The following is an 18722-nucleotide window of genomic DNA, read 5'->3' as shown; positions in this document are numbered from 1 at the left end:
ATAAAAAATATACTGGTAGGAGTTAAAGCAGATTATCCAGGAGTGAGAAGAAGTAGGTTTACAGTTGTTTGTATGGAAAAATAAATAACACAAGAACAAACTCTGTGTTTTAGGTACTCCAACTCTAAACCTGCTTTTGCCCACTCCTGCATATTACAGAAGAAAAAGATCAGAGGACTTGATAACACAGCAACATAAAATACGCAAGATAAAATGAGCAAAGACAGAAAAAGCCCTGAGCATCAGTGGCCTGTACGACAGTAGTGTGCAGTCAGAAATAAAGTACGTGTAACTGGAGTCCCAGAAAACAGAAGATGAGGAGAGGTAAACAATGTTTGAAGAAATAATAGACAAAATTTTCCAAACCCAATGGAAATAAACTCACGGTCTCAAGACTCACTATAAACCTCAAGCAGGAGAAACAGAAAGTAAACTGTTACAAGGTGTATGATTATCAAATTTGTAAAAACATCAATGAAAAGAAAATTCTTCAAAACAGCAGACAGACACACCACATACAGAGGAAGGAAGAACGAAAGAACACTCTCCATCAGAAATCATGCAGCCGGAAAATCACACAGGTACTGAGGTGAGCCCCTATTTCGCACGCGAGCAGGGGCTTCAGAGGGATCCATGCCACGCTGCTAGGAAACGCTGTTGGTGCCACACGAGAGCACGGGGCCAGGATTTTGGTGCTTCTGTGCAGCGTGATGCCCTGCTTCTGGGAGAGCTGCCATGCCATGGCCAGGTCCACAGCCACGGCCGCCCACGGCACACAGCCAGCACAGAGCTCCACAGCCGCCCCACCTTTACCTCCTTATGGAATTATACCGGCGGGTGCTCCAGCCAACGTGAGACCGTGGCAGCAACAGTGTCTCCTCCCCCGGTTCCCCACTTCACCTGGGACGCATCCAACATTTCACTGTACAACAGTGCCTACCGCCTCTTTTGTTATGGAGGCACTGGTCCTATTTTATTGGGTTTAATTGTAAACAAACAGATTTTTATAAAAACCAGAGCCCTTTCATCATCTATCAAAATGATATATTATGTGCCTTTTCCCTTTACCCACTTATATAATGAACTGTAACATGAATATTAGTCTTACTGATAGCAACACTCTTGTATTCCTGGAATGAACCACATTTGGTCATAGTACAAGGGGGGACCCAAAAAACCCGAAATTATCTTTCTGGAAGCCTTGTAGTACAGGCTTTCCCCACTAGGTTAGTGTTCTAGGAACCCATCTCCATCAGTGGACCAGCTGGCGTTGTTGTGAGAGGCTGCATTCAGGTTCAGTGAAACTTTTTTGAAGATTTTTTCAATGCGTTTGCCCACTTCATGATGGGAGATTTACGACTGCATCTGTCTACATGGAGCTGAGTGTTCAGTTTTTGGCCAAAACCACAATGACTCCCTAGTCACTGGATCTCACCTGCAGTGACATTTTTTTGTTTCTCAGATGAAAAATATCCTCAAAGGGAAATGTTTTGCTGATATGGAAGAGGTGAAACAAACAAACAAACAAATAAAAAACAACAAACAAAAACCCAGCAGAAGCACTAAAAGGCATCCAAATTGACAAGTTCAATAACTGTTTTGAGCAGTGGGAAAACGTCTCAATAGGTGTACTGTATCAAATGGAGAGGACTTTGAAGGTGACTGACATTTTAACATGTGAGAATAAATACACAGTTTTTTATAAATGAATGTCGGGTTTTTGGGGTTCCCCCCTCATATATTCTTGTGTTATAAGTAGCAAACTCTCTTTTCACTAGTATTTTATTTATAATTTCAGCATCAATATGTGTTAAGATTTGTCTTAGTTTCCTTTTGGGGGAATTTAGCATTACTGCTAGTTATCTTTGCTTTAGAAGCAATCTGAATGCTCCCCTCCACCACCCCCCGCCATTATCTGAATAATTAAAAGAGATTTAGGATTTCAGGTTGCCTGTAGAAAACCTCTTCAACACACAACTTCACTGGCACTTTTATTAAGAGAGTAACTTTCTTAAATTAAAAAAAATAATTATAGCCTATTATGTTTTTCTTCCATCTTCTTGGGTCAATTTTAATTTATATCATCCTTTAAAAAAATCCAAGTTTCCAAATATCTAAAACATAGATATAGCCACATTTAAGACTTAAATACTGAGAGTAAAATGTTGAGAAAAGACATATAAGAGATACAGAAACAAGAAGTTGGACTTGGCAGCATAAGCAAAACTCAACACAAAGGGAAAAAGAATACAGCTTGGTAAACAGAGTGGCCTCACAATAAAAAGGGCAGCACATTTTCCCAATCCCTGTACCCTAAAGAGTACCCTTCATGGGCTCTGAAACACAGCTTGGCTGGTTAGGAAATTCTTTAGTTACATTTTTTTTTGTCCGCCAAACTCCCTAGCCGTTGAATCATTAACTCTGGAAACCTTACGTGGTCGAAAAGAAATTCGTCAAGTCTCATTCCTCTTTGGTTTGTGCATGACCTTCTTTTTTTTTTCTTTCTTCCCTTAATGTTTGTGAAATCATTCCTGTAATCCCTAAAAATTTAGTAAATTCTATCAGGAAATTTTCCTAAAACATGAGCTTTTTTCATCTACAGATTCATGTTTTCATTCATTCTAAACAAGTTTACTATTACTTTTTAAAAAGTTTGCACTTTGCATTACTCTGTTGTCTTCTCTGTAGAAACCAGTTACAGCTTTTCAGGATCTGTTACTCCTTCTCTTCCACTGCCTTTATTTCTTTGCCCACTACCCTCCACATTCCATGCAATCTCCTCAAGCTCAATCTCTAGCTTCCTCGTTACATTTTCTATATTGTTTACTCCTTGCTACTTGTAATAAATTGTGTTCTATAAGCCAAATGTTTCTGCTCTTCTTTACCCTTAGCTCAGCCACTTTCCTTTTTAATGTATTACCTTTCTTTTGTTCTCCCCCTACCCCCGCCCAGATGTTATTTGCAGTTTAACTTTCTTGGCAGTTTAGAACAACTGTCTACATTTTTTTCTTAGAAAAATGAAATTCTTCCAAATAGTGCTTATCAGCTTTTTCATGCTGAAATATTTACATAAGTTTCATGTTTGTTAATTTGTACTCTGTTAATTCTCGTTTGAATAACTGGAATTCTCTCTGGCTCTGCCTTTTAAACAGAAATGCAGACAGTGTCTCCCAGATGACTGAACACTGGACAGTTCTCTTAAAAATTCACATTGACGTTCCTAACGCAGGCTGCACTTGCGCCACCAGCAGGCTAAGTGGCACGGAGGAGGGCCTAGCAGGCGGGAGTCCTCCCCTGTCTCTGTGCCACCGTTCTCCAAGACTGCTGAGACTCCTCCAGGGGCAAGAGCCAGCCCCACTCCAGGGATGGCTCTACTCCACGATACCAGGGGACTCTCTGTTTCTGCACGTAAGCCTACTCGGGGGTCGGTCAGACTCCAAGATAGGCTGAATCAGAATGAGACCCAAACTCACCATCATTTTTGTTTAGTGGGTCAGCACATAATTTTTTTCTGTTCCTGCAAGTTGGTTAATATACTTGCTTCATGATTCTAATAGAAGACTTGTTCCTCCTTTTTAAGGAAAACAGCTCAGCCCAAAGAAAACTAGCATGACCACAAACGCTCTCCTAGTGCAGCTGAACCAAGGCTTTCCTCAGTTCTCTCAAACGGCAGGGCCGTGTCTCAGTCTCCTCCCCTCTACGCTACCAAAGACAGAGCAGGCACCAGACACTCCTGCACACACCCGACTCCAGGCTCACCTAGCATCAGTATGTTTTTGTTGTAGCCTCTGCTTAGATACACGTTTCAGTTGGTTCTTGTAAATTATTTTGGTAAATTCTAGAGAAAATAACTTAATAAAACATTCACTTTATCTTTTTTTCAAAATCAACTCACCCAATTTAATAATTTAACACCCAAACTTTGCCTACACATTTTAACTCCTGGAAGACAGGCACTGTGAGTCGCTTCCCTGAGAGCAGTGTGTGCCAACAGCAAGTGTTCAGCACCAGCGGACTCTCCTCTGAGAGACATATGAAATACACCCCACCTATAAACCAAGCACTTCTTACGTATTTCAGTTCCATATGACAGCAGTATATATTTTAAAATACCTGTGCATGTTCTAAAATGCCGACCTGCTCACCTTCATCTTGCAGTTCTCCTATAGAAAAACCAAACAATTTTCTAATATAATAGGTACCAGGAAAGACAGTCTAGAATGAAAACAAAAATCTCCAGTACATAAATGACACTAAAATTTGTTCAAAGCTCTAATTATAACCGAAAACGTGCCATAACACATATGGTACCACAGGCACTGCAGACGAACAGGCCCAAATTCAAATCTGCACTCTGCTACTCGCTGACTAAATGCCCTAGAAACACAGACTTCAGGAGGGCACTAGGCCCCTGCCATGGGAGATTGAGACGCTGAGTCCTGTGCTCTCGTGCCTGCTACACGGTCTAAATGAGGCAGTGCAATACTGGCATTCCGTAAATGGTCCTGAGTTCCACACACAGCTCACCCACACTGTGTGGGTGTGGGTCTGCACTCTGACCGCCGGTCTGCACAGAAGAGTGACAACACCACGCCAAGTGCAAGTTCACGCCTCGAGCTCCCTTAAAAATGAAGAAGTCAGTCCTAAACCATAACGTTTCTTATTCTGGCCAAGGAGGCAGTCACAAAATTACAGTATGTTTCACTCATCATTTAATTAATGCCTTTGTCCTATTTACCAATACTTTCTAAAACTCAGTCCCATGAACAGAAAGGAAGAATGAAAAATGAACCTGAGACACTAAGAGACTGTCCATTCTGGGAAGCACGTTACCACTAGACAGGGGCTAAGTCAGAAGTCACGAGGCAGAGGCCAAACCAGCCATCAGTGCCTGACGACAGCCTCAGGACCAACTCTCAGACCTGAGACGCTCCCCAGGGATGGCGGAGATGTGCACAGAGCTCAGCAAGCAGGGATCCGTACAAAGGAAGACTTACTATCTTGAGCTATTACAGAACCTTGACCACCAACCAACCACTATCAGAGATCCCCAGAATAAACACAAGTTCCAATTCTTACAAACACTGGAACACACACATACACACACATCACACACACAGCTAAGTCCCCTGCTTCCCTGTATCAAGTAAAGCAATGTTTCGGAACTCTTGCGACCCAGCCCTCTGAGTCACCAAGGAAAGAGGAGAGCGCAGTGTGAAATCCTACTGAAGTCCCTCTGCAGCTTCCCACTGGGCCTTAAAGTCGCGTAATATGTTTATTCTGTGTCACAATATAGCAAAGGACTGCTTTACTATCAGATTGTTTCTGTTAAAGTTATTTAAGTAAAATTAATGCTTCAGAAAAAAATGACATGCGCACCCCACATTTTCATGAATCTTCTAAAATACCAATCAGTGCTTTCTCCCAGAAAATGAGAATCTAAAGCAAACATTATCAACTTAAATAACACAGACACTATTTCCTCAAAGTATAAAGTATTCCTATTACATAATTCAAGACACCATAAATTACTTTTCTATTTTCCAGAATATTTATCAGAATAAACTTGACTCACGATCTGATGTGCGGGAAATCCTCTTCAATTTTGCTTCCTGTGTTTTTGAAAATTTGGAGTGCAGCTTCTGCTACTTTTTCATCATCCATTTTCAAACAAGCCAGGAGAGATTCAAATGTTTCAGCAGAATGAAACGAGATGGGATGTGTAAATGAGAGTACCTAAAAAATCAGTCATAACAATGATCTGTAAACCCTTTTCATCTCTGCAATATAAATCCAAACTATTACAGAATAGAAATCCATATCAAGTACAAAAGTAATTCTGCTAACAAGTAAATGAGAGCACTGTAACATTTAAAATGTGCTCAAATACGTAACAGGAATATTCTTAAGACTGTATAATCCAAAGAATTCATTTTTTCAAAATTAAATTGTTAATATAATTTCACTTAAAATGATTTGGATTTCTGTTAATGTTTTATTTTATTTTTTTTAAGAGAGATGAGGGTAGGAGAAAAAAAGACAAAAAAAGAATTTAACAAAATATCTCTATTCCTCTAAATAAAGGTCATTAGAGTAACTAGCTAGTAACATTCTGGGGAAAAAAGTAATCTAGGGAAGTAAAACACCAAATAGTAAAAGATGTTATAAGGTTTCAATAATCAAGTCAGCATGGTACTAACATTAGAAGAAACATAAAACAGGAAAGAAATGGAAAGTAATAAACAGATCCTAGTACATATAAGAACTTAGATTATATAGAGTACAATCAATTATAGAGAAAACAAGAGAAGATAAATGAGAATGGACGGGATTTTTAATAAATAGTCTTGGTAAAACTGGGTAGTTATTTGGAGAAGATCAAATTGGACCATCCCCCAAAACATACAGTGTTGAAATAAGTTTCAGATAGGTTATGTTTCAGGATTTAAAAAACAAAAACGAAATTCTCTGAAAATCATGGGACTCATTTTAAAGCGTAACTGGACTCAAATGTGAAATGTTAAAAGAAGCAAGAAGTAGAAAAATACATTATGTATAATGGTCAAAATAAGCAGTTATTTGGAGATGTAAAGGTAGGCAGGGGTGGCAGAACCATAAAGAAGAAGAAACGCAGAATTCAGGACAATTACACTAGGGGGGTGGGAGAAAGAGACCCTCGAGGAACTCCTACAAGACCGTTGATGTTCTACATTAGCATTCGGTTTTCTTTTCACTGGTACTCATTTTATTAACATACCTTGCAACTTACTTTACATTTAAATAGAATACATTTGTATAACAAATATGTCCTATAAAACAGCAAAGGAAATTAAAAAGCTCACTTAAATCAGCTAAAAAAAAAACCAAACAAAAGATTGAGATGTCAGCAGAAAATGAACACAGGACAAAAATAATGGACCCATCATAGAGAAAACACTAATGACTGACATAGGAAAGGCGTACCTTGCTAGTAATAACTATGCAAGTTAAAAGCTTATCAGATTAGGAAATTTCTTAAGAACATTAGTAAGAGATGTCAGGGATATTTACCTTAGTAGTGGTAATAGGTACAAAATTTAAAATATCTAATATCCAGCAATAGAGAAATAGATGGAAGCATTATGACATTCCAAAAGTGAATCATTACTTCAAAACACGTTTATTATTTTTACTATGAGCCAGACACTCTACTAGAAAATTCACGTGCACAATCTAATTTAATCCTCAGTAAGGTAAGTACTATTACTATCACCATGCATTACAGACGAGGGCGGGAAGGCAAATTCACTTGCCCAAAAGCACACATCTACTAAATGACAACCAAAAATCAGATGTTTTTTGACACTCTTAAAAACAGTCTTAGAAAACACTAAAAAAATGTAAAAAGTTTATATTTTAATCTCAAAGAATAGTCAAGATATAAAATTGTACGTTCAGTCTGATCTGAACTCTGTAAAAATTAAAGATTAAAAGAAAAAAAGAAATATTTATGTATGACTTATGTTGTTCTTTATAATTTTTTATTTACTAAGTTGTCAGCAATTAACCAATATTTTTATAATCAGTTTAAGGCAGTAGTACATTAGCAAACAAAAGATAAAATGGAGTTTGAGAAAGAATTTGTCTCCTTCCAGGATAGGGCTAGCACCTTTCTTGCTCATTAGTAATGATACCTTCGAATTAGAACCCACCATTTTAATATAATTAATACTAGGCAATAATATACAATTTAAAACTAAAAATATTCAGCCCTGGCCAGGTGGCTAGTTTAGCTGGAATGTTGTCCCCGTATACCAAAAAGGTTGTGGGTTTGATCCCTGGTCAGGGCACAAATGGGAGGCAACCAATCTACATTTCTCTCTCTCTCAAATCAATAAACATATCTTCAGGTGAGAACTTAAAACAAACAAACAAACAAAAAATCACAACCCTACAAATAAATTATTGGATCGGTCAAAAAGTCTGTATGGTTTTTCCGTAAAATAAAAGACACGGTTTTCATTTTCATGAATAATGTTATTGACTTAAATATTTTGACGTCGGCTATCGCCCACATAGTACACAGATGACTGCTCTTAATTAATGTCTTGATTTGATCATATCAACTTCAACTGGTCTACCCAACCGTGGAGCATCATCCAGTGAGAAATCTCTAGCACGAAGCTTCGCAAACCACTTTTGACACTTTTTGTCACTCACCGCACTTTCTCCATATACTGTACGGATCTTTTTTGTGTGTGTGTTTCAGCTGCATTTTTTACTTTTCTTAAAATAATAAAGCATAACATGCCAAAAATGCTGTGTATTTTCTTCCATCTTCAATATTTTAAAATGACTACATGAAAATTCAATTTTTTAAAGATTTTTTTTGAAAATGCATGCTGATATGGCATCTGTCACAACACCATCTAACAAAATTATTCTGAATGAAGTTAAAGACAACTAAGTGTTACTAGAGCCATTTTACAGAAAAACCAAACAAACTTTTTGGCCACCCCGACCCCTAAAAATGATGGAGAAAATTTTCCTCTCTGCTCCTTGAACTCGAGGAGCACACGTACCTTCAGCAGCTCGAGGCCTGCCCTGATGGCCTGGTCAGTCGGGACGCCCTCATCCTCATCGTCTGCCGTCCCATCAATTGATTTGTTCACTTGCTTAATGAGAGCACTAAAGAAAGATTTTTTAAAAAGACTCATTTTTAACTGTACCTTATTAGCAATGTCTAAAAAAAAAATCCTAAATATTTTCCAGATAGCCCACACCCACACCATATACAAATTTGATTTCCCAAACATTACTGCAAAACAAAAACTGTATTTTGAGATGCTTTTCAAAACCAGTATTTTCTTTTGTCCATTCAAATGAGTCAAGATATTATTTCACTCACTGCTTCTACCTGTTACTGTTATTTAAGTCTCCATATACCTTCTACACCTCTAGGACCCAACCATGACTGCTAAAGCCAAAGACCTATTTCATTCCTAGTCTCTCTCACTGTTTGTAGTACGAATTATTTCTGAAAACTTTCTTCATCTTAACTTTCAAAACATTGCAAAAGCACAGCGATTCTCAACCAGTGTGCCGCAAGGGTCTGTAAACCATGCACTACCTGACTATGGAGTCAGAGGCACTGAGCTCTCTTCCCTCAGACTGTCAGATAAAAAAATGACAACCGCAAACACAACAGTAGCCATCAAGTGTGAATGAATCAAAACTGTAACCGTTTTTTTTTTTTTTGGTGAGGGGGGGTTAAATCAGCAAAAAATGTATTTTGTTGGTGTGCAGCAAAACTTTTGTCATCGGGTTGCGTGCCACGAGACACAAAAAGGCTGAAAATGGCTGCAATAACCTGGTTTTCTTACGTTTTCCTAATGCAGGGTCCAGTCCGTGATCTTTGGACCCTCCTACTTCTTTCTACACACTCTCTGGCTCAGAGAGGTGATCCACAGTCAGTGTCACATTAAACTCAATTTGCCCTGATGTTTTACGGAAACTACGTGCTGCCTCCAAGCAAGAAACACAGCAGTTCTCACCTCCTTGAAAACCAGCTACCTTCACTTCGTTCAAGGTTTTACTATTCTCTCCATCATTTGGGCCTGAACTCTGGTACCTCAGACTCGTCCTTATCTTTATTCGCCGTTTTCAGTTAAGATGACACATTTTTTAGGTTGTTCTTTAAAGACCCTTTCTTTTAAAGAAAGAAAAGTACTCTTTCCTTTCCGTGCCACTACCTTCACCCACAGACAGTACAACAAGGCCTCAGCGGTGTGCCCCCTCTCCTCTCACCTGCCGTGCATCATCCGCCCGTGGTTCTCCACAGACCAAAGAATGAGGGCAAAGCTCTGAAGTCAGGCTTTAAATGCTGTCCACCCTCTGATCCAAAGTGTGTTTAGGGTCATCTCCTGACACCTGAATGCCTCTCTATACTGCAGTTTAAGCAGATGGCACTTGCGTCTAAACCTCGCTTTTTGCAGTCCAGTTAGAGCTTGGCTGGTACCACCCTCCATTCCCAGCACACTCCATTTCCCATCTCTGCAGAAAAGAAGTCTTACCTAGTCTTCCTCTTCGGGGCAAACGCTGCCCCTCAGAGAAATCCTTTCAGTCATCTGATGCTATCTGCACTAACTGTATGGAACTATCACATAATCTCCTGATTGAGACTCTTCATTAAGTTACTAGACAGAAGGTTGATGAAAAGCAGAAAGTAAGAATATGCTTTGCCAGTACCTAACAGGCAATGCATTGAAGGGAGAAGGCACATAATTAATTAATTAATTAATTAATTAATTAATGAAATTCAGTCAGTTTCAGATTGTTCCTCATACTAATGAGGAGAGTTGTAGTTTTGTTTTGTTTTTTCCCCCCAAACTACAGAACCCCTTCTTCAAATGTAAATTGATACAAGAGGAGTCAAAAGTGACTAACAGATATCCAAAGTTGGGCCTCCCTACATCCTATGTCCTACGTTGGGGAGGGGTGGGGCGAGTGCAGTATGGGCCAAAAGCCACACCCTTTACACCCAACAGGAAGTCCCCAAAGGGACTTCACTGGGTACAGAAGGTACCATTAGTACAGATTCTAATGTACTTCTGAAAGATATTACTGATGACTAATAAATCAGCATGCCATATATATACATACATATATAATAATTAGTTCATTTTTAACCAGTTGAGACATTTTAGGAAATAGTTGAAAAATAAAAAGAAAGTGCTCTCTAAGATGTCACAGTGATATCAAGGCTGAAACTTTAAAGGACAATTGTTTTAAAAATAACATCTTCAGTTCTCAGATATCTGTGAAAACGCATCACATGCTTCTTCACAGCACGTTCACCCAGGTTCTTCTTCCCGAGTGGACACTACGGTTTGTTTGTTTTACCTAACGTACGCAAGCTAACACAAACAGGAATTCCTGGTACACTGGTAAGAGAGAAAAAGCAGGCTCAGACTGATAATCTCTCACACAAAATAAAGCAGTATTTAAAGTTAAAATAAATAAAAACCAAAGATATACAGATGAGTGTACACACACACACTCACTAACAGACATGCATGCACGCACACACACATCAGGCCACTGTGCACACACATCAGCTTACACAGGCACAGGAGGCACTCAGCGGTGTCTGCCTGACTGAAGCACGGATGACGTGCAGATACAAAAACTCAGTCTTTCACACACAAATACCTGATGGACTCAGTGTCTATGTGCACAGGAGCGATCCTCTCCAAGAGAAACTTGATCATTTCCAGGAAAGGATTTGTAGGCTGTTTGGGGTTGCCCAACTTCTTAGTAATTTCACGCTGTAATGTAGATTTTTAAACAATATTACAAAGGTAGGTTTAAATAATTACATTAAAATGTTAAGAACCTACCATAGTTAATACCATGTAGTACTGGTGCTAGAATAAATGAAGCAACAGAAATAGAACAAGTCCAGAAAATAGACGAGGTTAAGAATTTAGCATATGAGAAAGGTAACATTTCAAGTAGGGAAAAGTTAGATTATTCAGTATATTATATTGAAATAACTGAACAGACATTTAGAATGAAAACAGAGTGAGAATAAAAACCTTACACCAAAAGTATTTTAAAAGGATAAAAGCAAATACTGAAGAATAAAACTGAGAGTCAGTGGACATACAACTAAATTTAGCAAACACAATTATTAGGGGAACTAGTCAAGCTCCAGATTTGTGAACCTCACTGTGAAGATTCTCATTTTGTCAATTTGAGAGGGAGCCAAGAATTTTTTTTTTAAAGCCCCCTGGAAGGTACAGGGGCAAGGGAATAATAAAAACTGACATTCAACTGATTTGTAATATAGAATGGAATTTTGTAAGCAGGACAGCAAAGACAAAATCCTTGAAAAAAATGCTGATAGACTCAGCTAGATAAAAATAAAATAAAATTATGGCTATGCTATATACCTGAAACTAATTAAAAAAAAAAAAACCTGAATGCAAACTGTAACTTAAAAGTAAAATTTAAGTTTAAAAAACTATAGAATATAAGGGACATCATTAAATGAAAGGGCAAACTACAACTGACAGAGAATTATTTGTGGCTTAATTACTATCCACTGCCATGACAGACCAACACATCAGTAAGATGTAAGACAAATTTTCCAGGTAAACAGCAAAGATTAAAAACAGAAAAGAAATATGCACAAAAGGAATAGGAAGAGCTAATACACCCAGAGAGAAAAAATGGTCAAATGGATAGCAACCAAAAAGAGAAATCCTATAAAAATAACTATGTTTTTGTTTGAGTTTTGTTTCCAGCAATGAAACTTGCCAATACTAAATTTATCCTTAAGAAATAATCAAGACTGTGTAAAATTATATTTAACTGTAAAGATATTAAACTGTTCTTTAATCAGAAACTGGGAAAAAAACCTAAGCGTGTAAAAAGTGAACTGTGCGATAAAGCACGGCACACGCATGCGACGGCGCGCACACTGCTGCTATCGACGCAGAGCTGCAGAAGAGTAGTGGACGCAAGTAAAGCACACAAAGAGCTCTGCGTGTGTGCCTAAGACAGCAATGGCCTCTGCAGGGGGATTACAGTGTATCGGTTTTGTTACTTTTGTGACTCCTTCTGAATGTCACAGGGAGAATATGAAGTGCTTTACAAAAGGAGACAGGAAAGGTGCGGGGGTCTCTTCAACACTGGCCCTCTTCAGTGGTTCTCCTTACCACACAGCCTTCGGCCTGTCTGCAGGAGCACGTTGGACTAACAAGCACTTCTAACTGTTTTCTTATTTTCTCATCATCTTCCAACACCTGTGTGAATTTCTTCATGAAATCCTGAGCCTTACCAGGATCTGGCAAATTTCCTTTAATTAAAATAAAGTTCAATTAAAATAGAATTTAGAAATTTCTCAAATAAAAGATTAACATTTTTCATTATTTTTATTACTGATTCATAATCCTAACTTAGTCTACATGGGAAAAGACTGAACTGGCTCTTTCTCAATAACTCCTTGCAATACTTAAGGGCATTAAATGTGGACCTGAACAGCACCAATTTTATTATCCCCCCGAGCTTGCTGTGTACACTGTCCTCTTGTAATTCCCAGTAAGAGACCAGTCAGTGTTACCTTTAAAAAAGGAGTTTCTCATACCCCGTTGTTTATTACTGAACCACCCAGACAATGAATGGCATACACACACGTGCTACCTGGCACTGGTACACGCTGAGCAGTACGTCCCAGGTGTTACTGCAGATAGGCCATTACTGAACGAGAAGGGTGAGCCCTTGTAGAATAAACTTTAGACTAGTCTCCTAATGTGTCTATGTGTCAAAACACTTGTCATAGCTAATAAAATGTCACTCCTAGAATCTTTTTTTCTGGCTACTTAACTGTTACAGACAACCAGATAGATACTTCTAACAAAAATTATCATAAGGACTATGGACTTTAAAGAAGTAGTAGAAATTCAAATCAATCTTAAAATATAGTTATAGTAAATGTACTCCTCAAAGTCATATATAACTTTGAAATCCCATTTTATTTCTTGGCTAGATCACTGAATGTATTAAGAACAAATTTCCCCCCCTAAATACTTCACTGGTAATCTTTTTGTGGTCCTATAATAGAAAACATATCTACTGTATTGTTTTTGAGTAATTTTGGAAAACACTTTACAACTCCTCCACAAGGCACAGGCATCACATTAACAGCTATAGTAAGGCCTAGCATTTAACAAATGAAACAAGAAGAGAGACGGGGATGGAGAGGAAGGGAGGAGTCAGGGAGGGACAGAACAAGAGCAACGAAAACCCTTTATGTCAGCCTTGCACAAGGTACTTGACCATGGAAGCCTCTTTTCTAACAAAGCTACTGACTCCTGCAGGACACCAGCATTCCTTAGGACAGAATTCGGGGAATGCTGAAACAGCTGGAAGGAGACGGATGCAGGGCAGGGAACAGAAACAACACGGGAGATGACATCCTTTAGGGGTGTATCCACACCAAGTGCTGAGAAGACAGTTATAAAAAAGCAGGAAGAGTATCACCTGCTGGAAGTTATCCAAAGCAACCGAAAACAAGTTTGTATTTAACTGCCCAGGACTAAGCTATATCTTGGTCTTAAAGCCCTACTCACGCTGAAACTCTTATCACTCAGTCTAAAACCCAGTGAACTAGGTCTTCAGTGTCTTAGCGTTACTTCCATATACTCGGTGGAATACTTGCTGATATCTCAGAAACCCATCTACCCTGTCCTCGTCACTGACCCCTGGACAGTCCGCAGGAGCTTCCCCCCAGGCAGTTCTCTTGCCTGCCCCTCAGTGCACATCGCAGTGGCCTCCGAAGGAGCAGAAAGCGAATGTGCTGCGGAAACCGTTACCGCGGCCTCCCCCTCCACTGCACAACAGAGATGTGCTACACACTCCTTTCGTCTGCACTGGTCTGTGCAACTAACACTTTATCTGAAATCACTGAAAGCAAAAAAGCAAATTAATATTTTTTTCAAAGAAGCCCTTTTGTAATTATTAGGTATACCTTTCACTCTAAATTTTGGCTCAAAATGGAATTAGCTTCGGATAGGTTTTCATTAGAGCAAGCAACACCAAAGCACAGATTCACTTTTAATAGTCAGCTAATGTAGTATTTTTTTTTAAAGATTTTATTTATTTACTTTTAGAGAGAAGAGAGAGAGGGAGAAAGAGAGGGAGAGGAGCACCGATCTGTTGCCTCTCGCATGCACCCCGACCAGGGACCAAACCTGCAACTCAGGCCTGTGCCCTGACCAGGAATGAAAATGGCAACCTTTTGCTTTGCAGGATGAACCCCAACTAACTAAGCCACACCGGACAAGGCAGTACTAAATTAAATTATTTCTCAAAAATAAATTTATATAAGTCCTTTATCCAGCTCTTGCCCATATCAACATATGAGAGAAAAATAAAAATTCTGTTATATGCAAAGCAAAAAAAAAAAAATCAGGAAAAAAGGGAAAGCTGAGACTGAGCTGTCAAAAATAGCAATCAATAACATTTTTGTCTTTTCCTATATCATCAGAGCCTAAAACAGAGCTCCATGAAAAACTTTAAATTATCAGATAGAGATGTTTCAACTAAACCTTAAATTTTACATATAACATTTAAAATAACTTACTTGTAATAACCATCACTTTTGAAAATATGGCCTTGACACTGGCATCCGTCTGAGAAGCAAAGAGAAAAGCACAAAATTAAAATTATTAGTAAAGTAAGAGTAACCGCTGTTATACTCCTCAGGAAACTCCACCAGCACAGTCTGCGAGCTCCAGCCCGCACCTCGCCCACCACCTCGCCACCACGGTGGGCTCTTGCTCCCAGCGTTTGAGCTCTGGACAGACTCAGTGAAGAGGCGGAAGTGAGCAGTGGAAGTGACGCACACTCCACAATGCCACCTCTCTCCTCTCCTGCTGCGTAGCTGCCTCCAAAACAAAAAAAGAACAGATTGCTGCACCAACCTTTGGGACAGAAAGATATCTTGTTTTTTTTCTTTCCAACCGACTCCCCCTCCCAAAAAACAGGGCAACTAAATTTAGAAAAGGAACAAGATAACCTAAAAGGCTGGTTTTCAAATTTTTACTCAGATCTTAAAAAAAAAAAGTTGAAAATTAAGTACAATTTTCCCAAGAGGGCTAGTTACTTGCTACATCAGGACAGTATTATTCCTAGCATTATCCCAGCGAATGAATGTGTTCACCCCACTGTGCTGCATGTAACACACTCTGTAAAGCCGCGTGTATAAAAGGTATTTTAAAGAATGCTACTTATTTGTTGCAGCAGATTAATGTTATTTTCAAAAAATGTCATTGGACAGCAGTGTAAAATACAGAGCTAGAAAAACTTTGGGTGAAACAAATAAACCAGGTACACTAACACACACTGTCCCTATTAGGAAGGCGCTTGCTGAGAGCAAGTGAGAGCCAAAGCACGACAGAGTATAAGAGTCAATTCCCAAACATCTGGAACTTAAAGTATTTGAATCTGGGAGAAAAGAGGTGGTGCTGAACTTTTAGGAAGTTGATCCACATGAAAAAGAAATGTCATCAACGAAAGTACAATCCTGAAAATTACAGTCACTTTGAGGAGCTAAGTAAGAATATAATCTTAATCAGACTGAATAATGAAGAAAGCAAAAAATACACACTAGTGATTAAGTATATTGAGTCTTCCCAGCAAAATAGGAAGAAATATAAACACCCAAAAGTTAAACACAGCTTCATATTTTTTCTAACTCTAACTCTGTAATGTCTACTATAGTTCTTGGTATAAAGTGAATACTAAGTAATTCCTGTATTTAGTCAGTGTTAACGCATTGATTTTTATGGCAAATGGCCAAATGTACACCTAGGAGAACTGGAATCTTTCTCCCCTGAGATGAAGTAACTCCACTCTACTGACGTCTGCCCTACGGACACGAGGTGAACATTATGAGGGATGGGAGGGACTTTCCAAACCATGGACTGAAGAAAGAAATGAAAAATAGCACCATATAATGTTTCCTGGATGCAATTTAAAATGATCAGGCACACAGCTTTTCTGTTGAGTTATACTTTTCATACACTTACATCATTCTAGGAAAACAAAATACAAAAAACCTAGAATTAGTCTCAATGTCCAAAGAGTAAAATACATGATACGTCAACTGGATGACTACCCCCATTACATTACAATTATGAAGACCAAGAAGAACATTAAAATTACTGTAATATTAATTGTAAGTAAAAATATCAAGGTACTTAACTCTACACAGGAAAACTGTCTAAAATAACAAGGCCATACAAAGACGATGGCAGCATTTTAGTGTGGCGAGATCAAAGTATAATGTTACTCTACTACCAATGCCCTTTTTTTCCCATTTAAAGCTACAACCCCATCCCACCCCCAACCCTTTATTCTGAGTGCACGGAAGTACATTTTCTTCCTGTCGGGTATCACCTTTTGCAGATATAATAAATTCCCGTTTTCCCATGCAATAAGTTTCCTCAACATTTCAGTATTCTAAGCTAGAAATCACAGCTTTTAGAGGCAAAAACTGTTCCACTCAGAAATAACTGCATAACACACAGCAGCAATGGTGAAGACAAAACTTAACATCAAAGGACAACTTTTCATTAAATTTAACTTACTTTGGGTTGCTTAATTAAATCAAGCAAATCCTTTACTTGATGTCTGAGCAGATTTTGACATTTCCACATTTCATTCAATGCTCTGAAAAATACAAACATGAAAATTTAAATAACAAAGGGTAAAATCCTTCCAGAATATTCTAACTGTATTACTTTTTTTTGAAAGTTCATGTTTCAAAAGGAGATGACAGAGATGAGGTGAAAGTCATAGGACTCAGCAACTGATGATGTATGAAGAGAGGCATCAAATAAATCGTAACATTTGAGGAGACAGCTGCCATCAACAGAAACGCAGTAGCGGTGGTAGTTTTCCTTGTGTGTGAAATGGGGGAAGTGAGCTGGCCTGGCTGGGCAGCCCATCTAACTGGGGAATTGTCCCTGCGGATGGAGGCTGTGGGTTCCGTCCTGGTCAGGGCAGATAGAGGGATCACCCAATGAATGCACAATGAGTGAACAAGTCGATGTTTCTGTCTCTCTCTCAAACCAAAAAAATAAATAAATAAATAAATAAATAAAAATAGGTAAGATCAATCATTAACTAAAATATGTTAATGTTTGTAGGTCAGGGTGTAGAAATGAACTATAGCGACTGTAAATGTGAGAAATAAAGGTATATCTGGTGGAGATCTAGTAAGGTCCTGTAGAGCAGGCAGGACAAAAAGGAATTGAAAATACAAACAGAAAGGAGTCATCCTGAGAGAATGGGAGTATTTTTCCTTAAACAGAAATATAATATGTATTGTATCATATACATATAATATTTTGTGTGATGTTATATTACGTACTTTATGTTTACGTAATCCTATATATGTGAATGTTTTTAATATGGTAAAAATTTTGATGTCCTCTTAATACTTTTATCGTTCTCAAGCAAAAACTTAATGCTAGTAAGAAATTATATAGGTGCTCAAGAAAATAAAACTAAGTCACAGAAAGCAGTTAATGTTATTGAAATATTAAGTTATGGAGTAACAGAACCACACATATTTTAACGTTTAAAGAGGAAAGTCTCCAAATCCAAACCATACTTTCCATTATTGTTTTCGACTGTCTACTCTGGCGCTGGCCCCCGATACCCCACACGTGGAGCACTGCCACCAGGTGGTAATGTGACACAGGAACACATAAAACCGCCTCTTTTCTTTTGATAGATAAGACCATTATAAATTGTTTCCTATTTTCATTTTCCTCCTTTACTGTATTTTATAAAAATACCTGTGGATTTTTAAAAAGTAGATAAAGTAGTTTAAATATGGGCACTTAAATTCCTTTATGGAAGTTACTTCCAAATGGTATGGGCAGAACAGCTGTGCTGGAGGATTTTTCACCTTAAAAGTTAAATTTAGAACAGCCATACTTTACTGTTTTCAAGTTATTACTATTCCAAAAAACATTTAATTGGCACACTTTAAGAATGTAATCTTTAAAAGACATATGACCATAACCAGAGCATTGGAAAAGCTGACAGCTAAGTAAGAGTTATGTAATCAAAATGTTAATTTTCAAAGGAACAAGTAGTCATCTGTGAAATACTCATAAGCTTCAAAGTCAGTGAATTCTACCTCATCCTATATACCTTATCATTAC

The 18722-nt window shown here is 38.3% G+C and overlaps 1 protein-coding gene across 7 annotated transcripts in view; it reads right to left on the bottom strand.

Annotated features, from left to right (window-relative positions):
* PDS5B (PDS5 cohesin associated factor B) overlaps positions 1 to 18722 on the bottom strand; it is a 134084-nt gene that overhangs the window by 45347 nt on the left and 70015 nt on the right. For all 7 annotated transcript variants that reach the window (XM_045201077.3, XM_024568410.3, XM_053916444.1 and 4 more), the window contains exons 14-19: positions 17136 to 17217; positions 15128 to 15176; positions 12702 to 12841; positions 11191 to 11306; positions 8562 to 8667; positions 5576 to 5736 (exon numbers count right to left, since the gene is read on the bottom strand). In XM_045201077.3, the coding sequence (XP_045057012.1) occupies positions 5576 to 5736; positions 8562 to 8667; positions 11191 to 11306; positions 12702 to 12841; positions 15128 to 15176; positions 17136 to 17217 (654 nt within the window). The remainder of the gene's footprint in view (positions 1 to 5575; positions 5737 to 8561; positions 8668 to 11190; positions 11307 to 12701; positions 12842 to 15127; positions 15177 to 17135; positions 17218 to 18722) is intronic.

This window comes from Desmodus rotundus, chromosome 13, assembly GCF_022682495.2.
Source record: "Desmodus rotundus isolate HL8 chromosome 13, HLdesRot8A.1, whole genome shotgun sequence".
Taxonomy (NCBI): Eukaryota; Metazoa; Chordata; class Mammalia; order Chiroptera; family Phyllostomidae; genus Desmodus; species Desmodus rotundus.
Note: the sequence above shows the minus strand (reverse complement) of the source record. Positions and strands in the feature narration are given on the sequence as shown.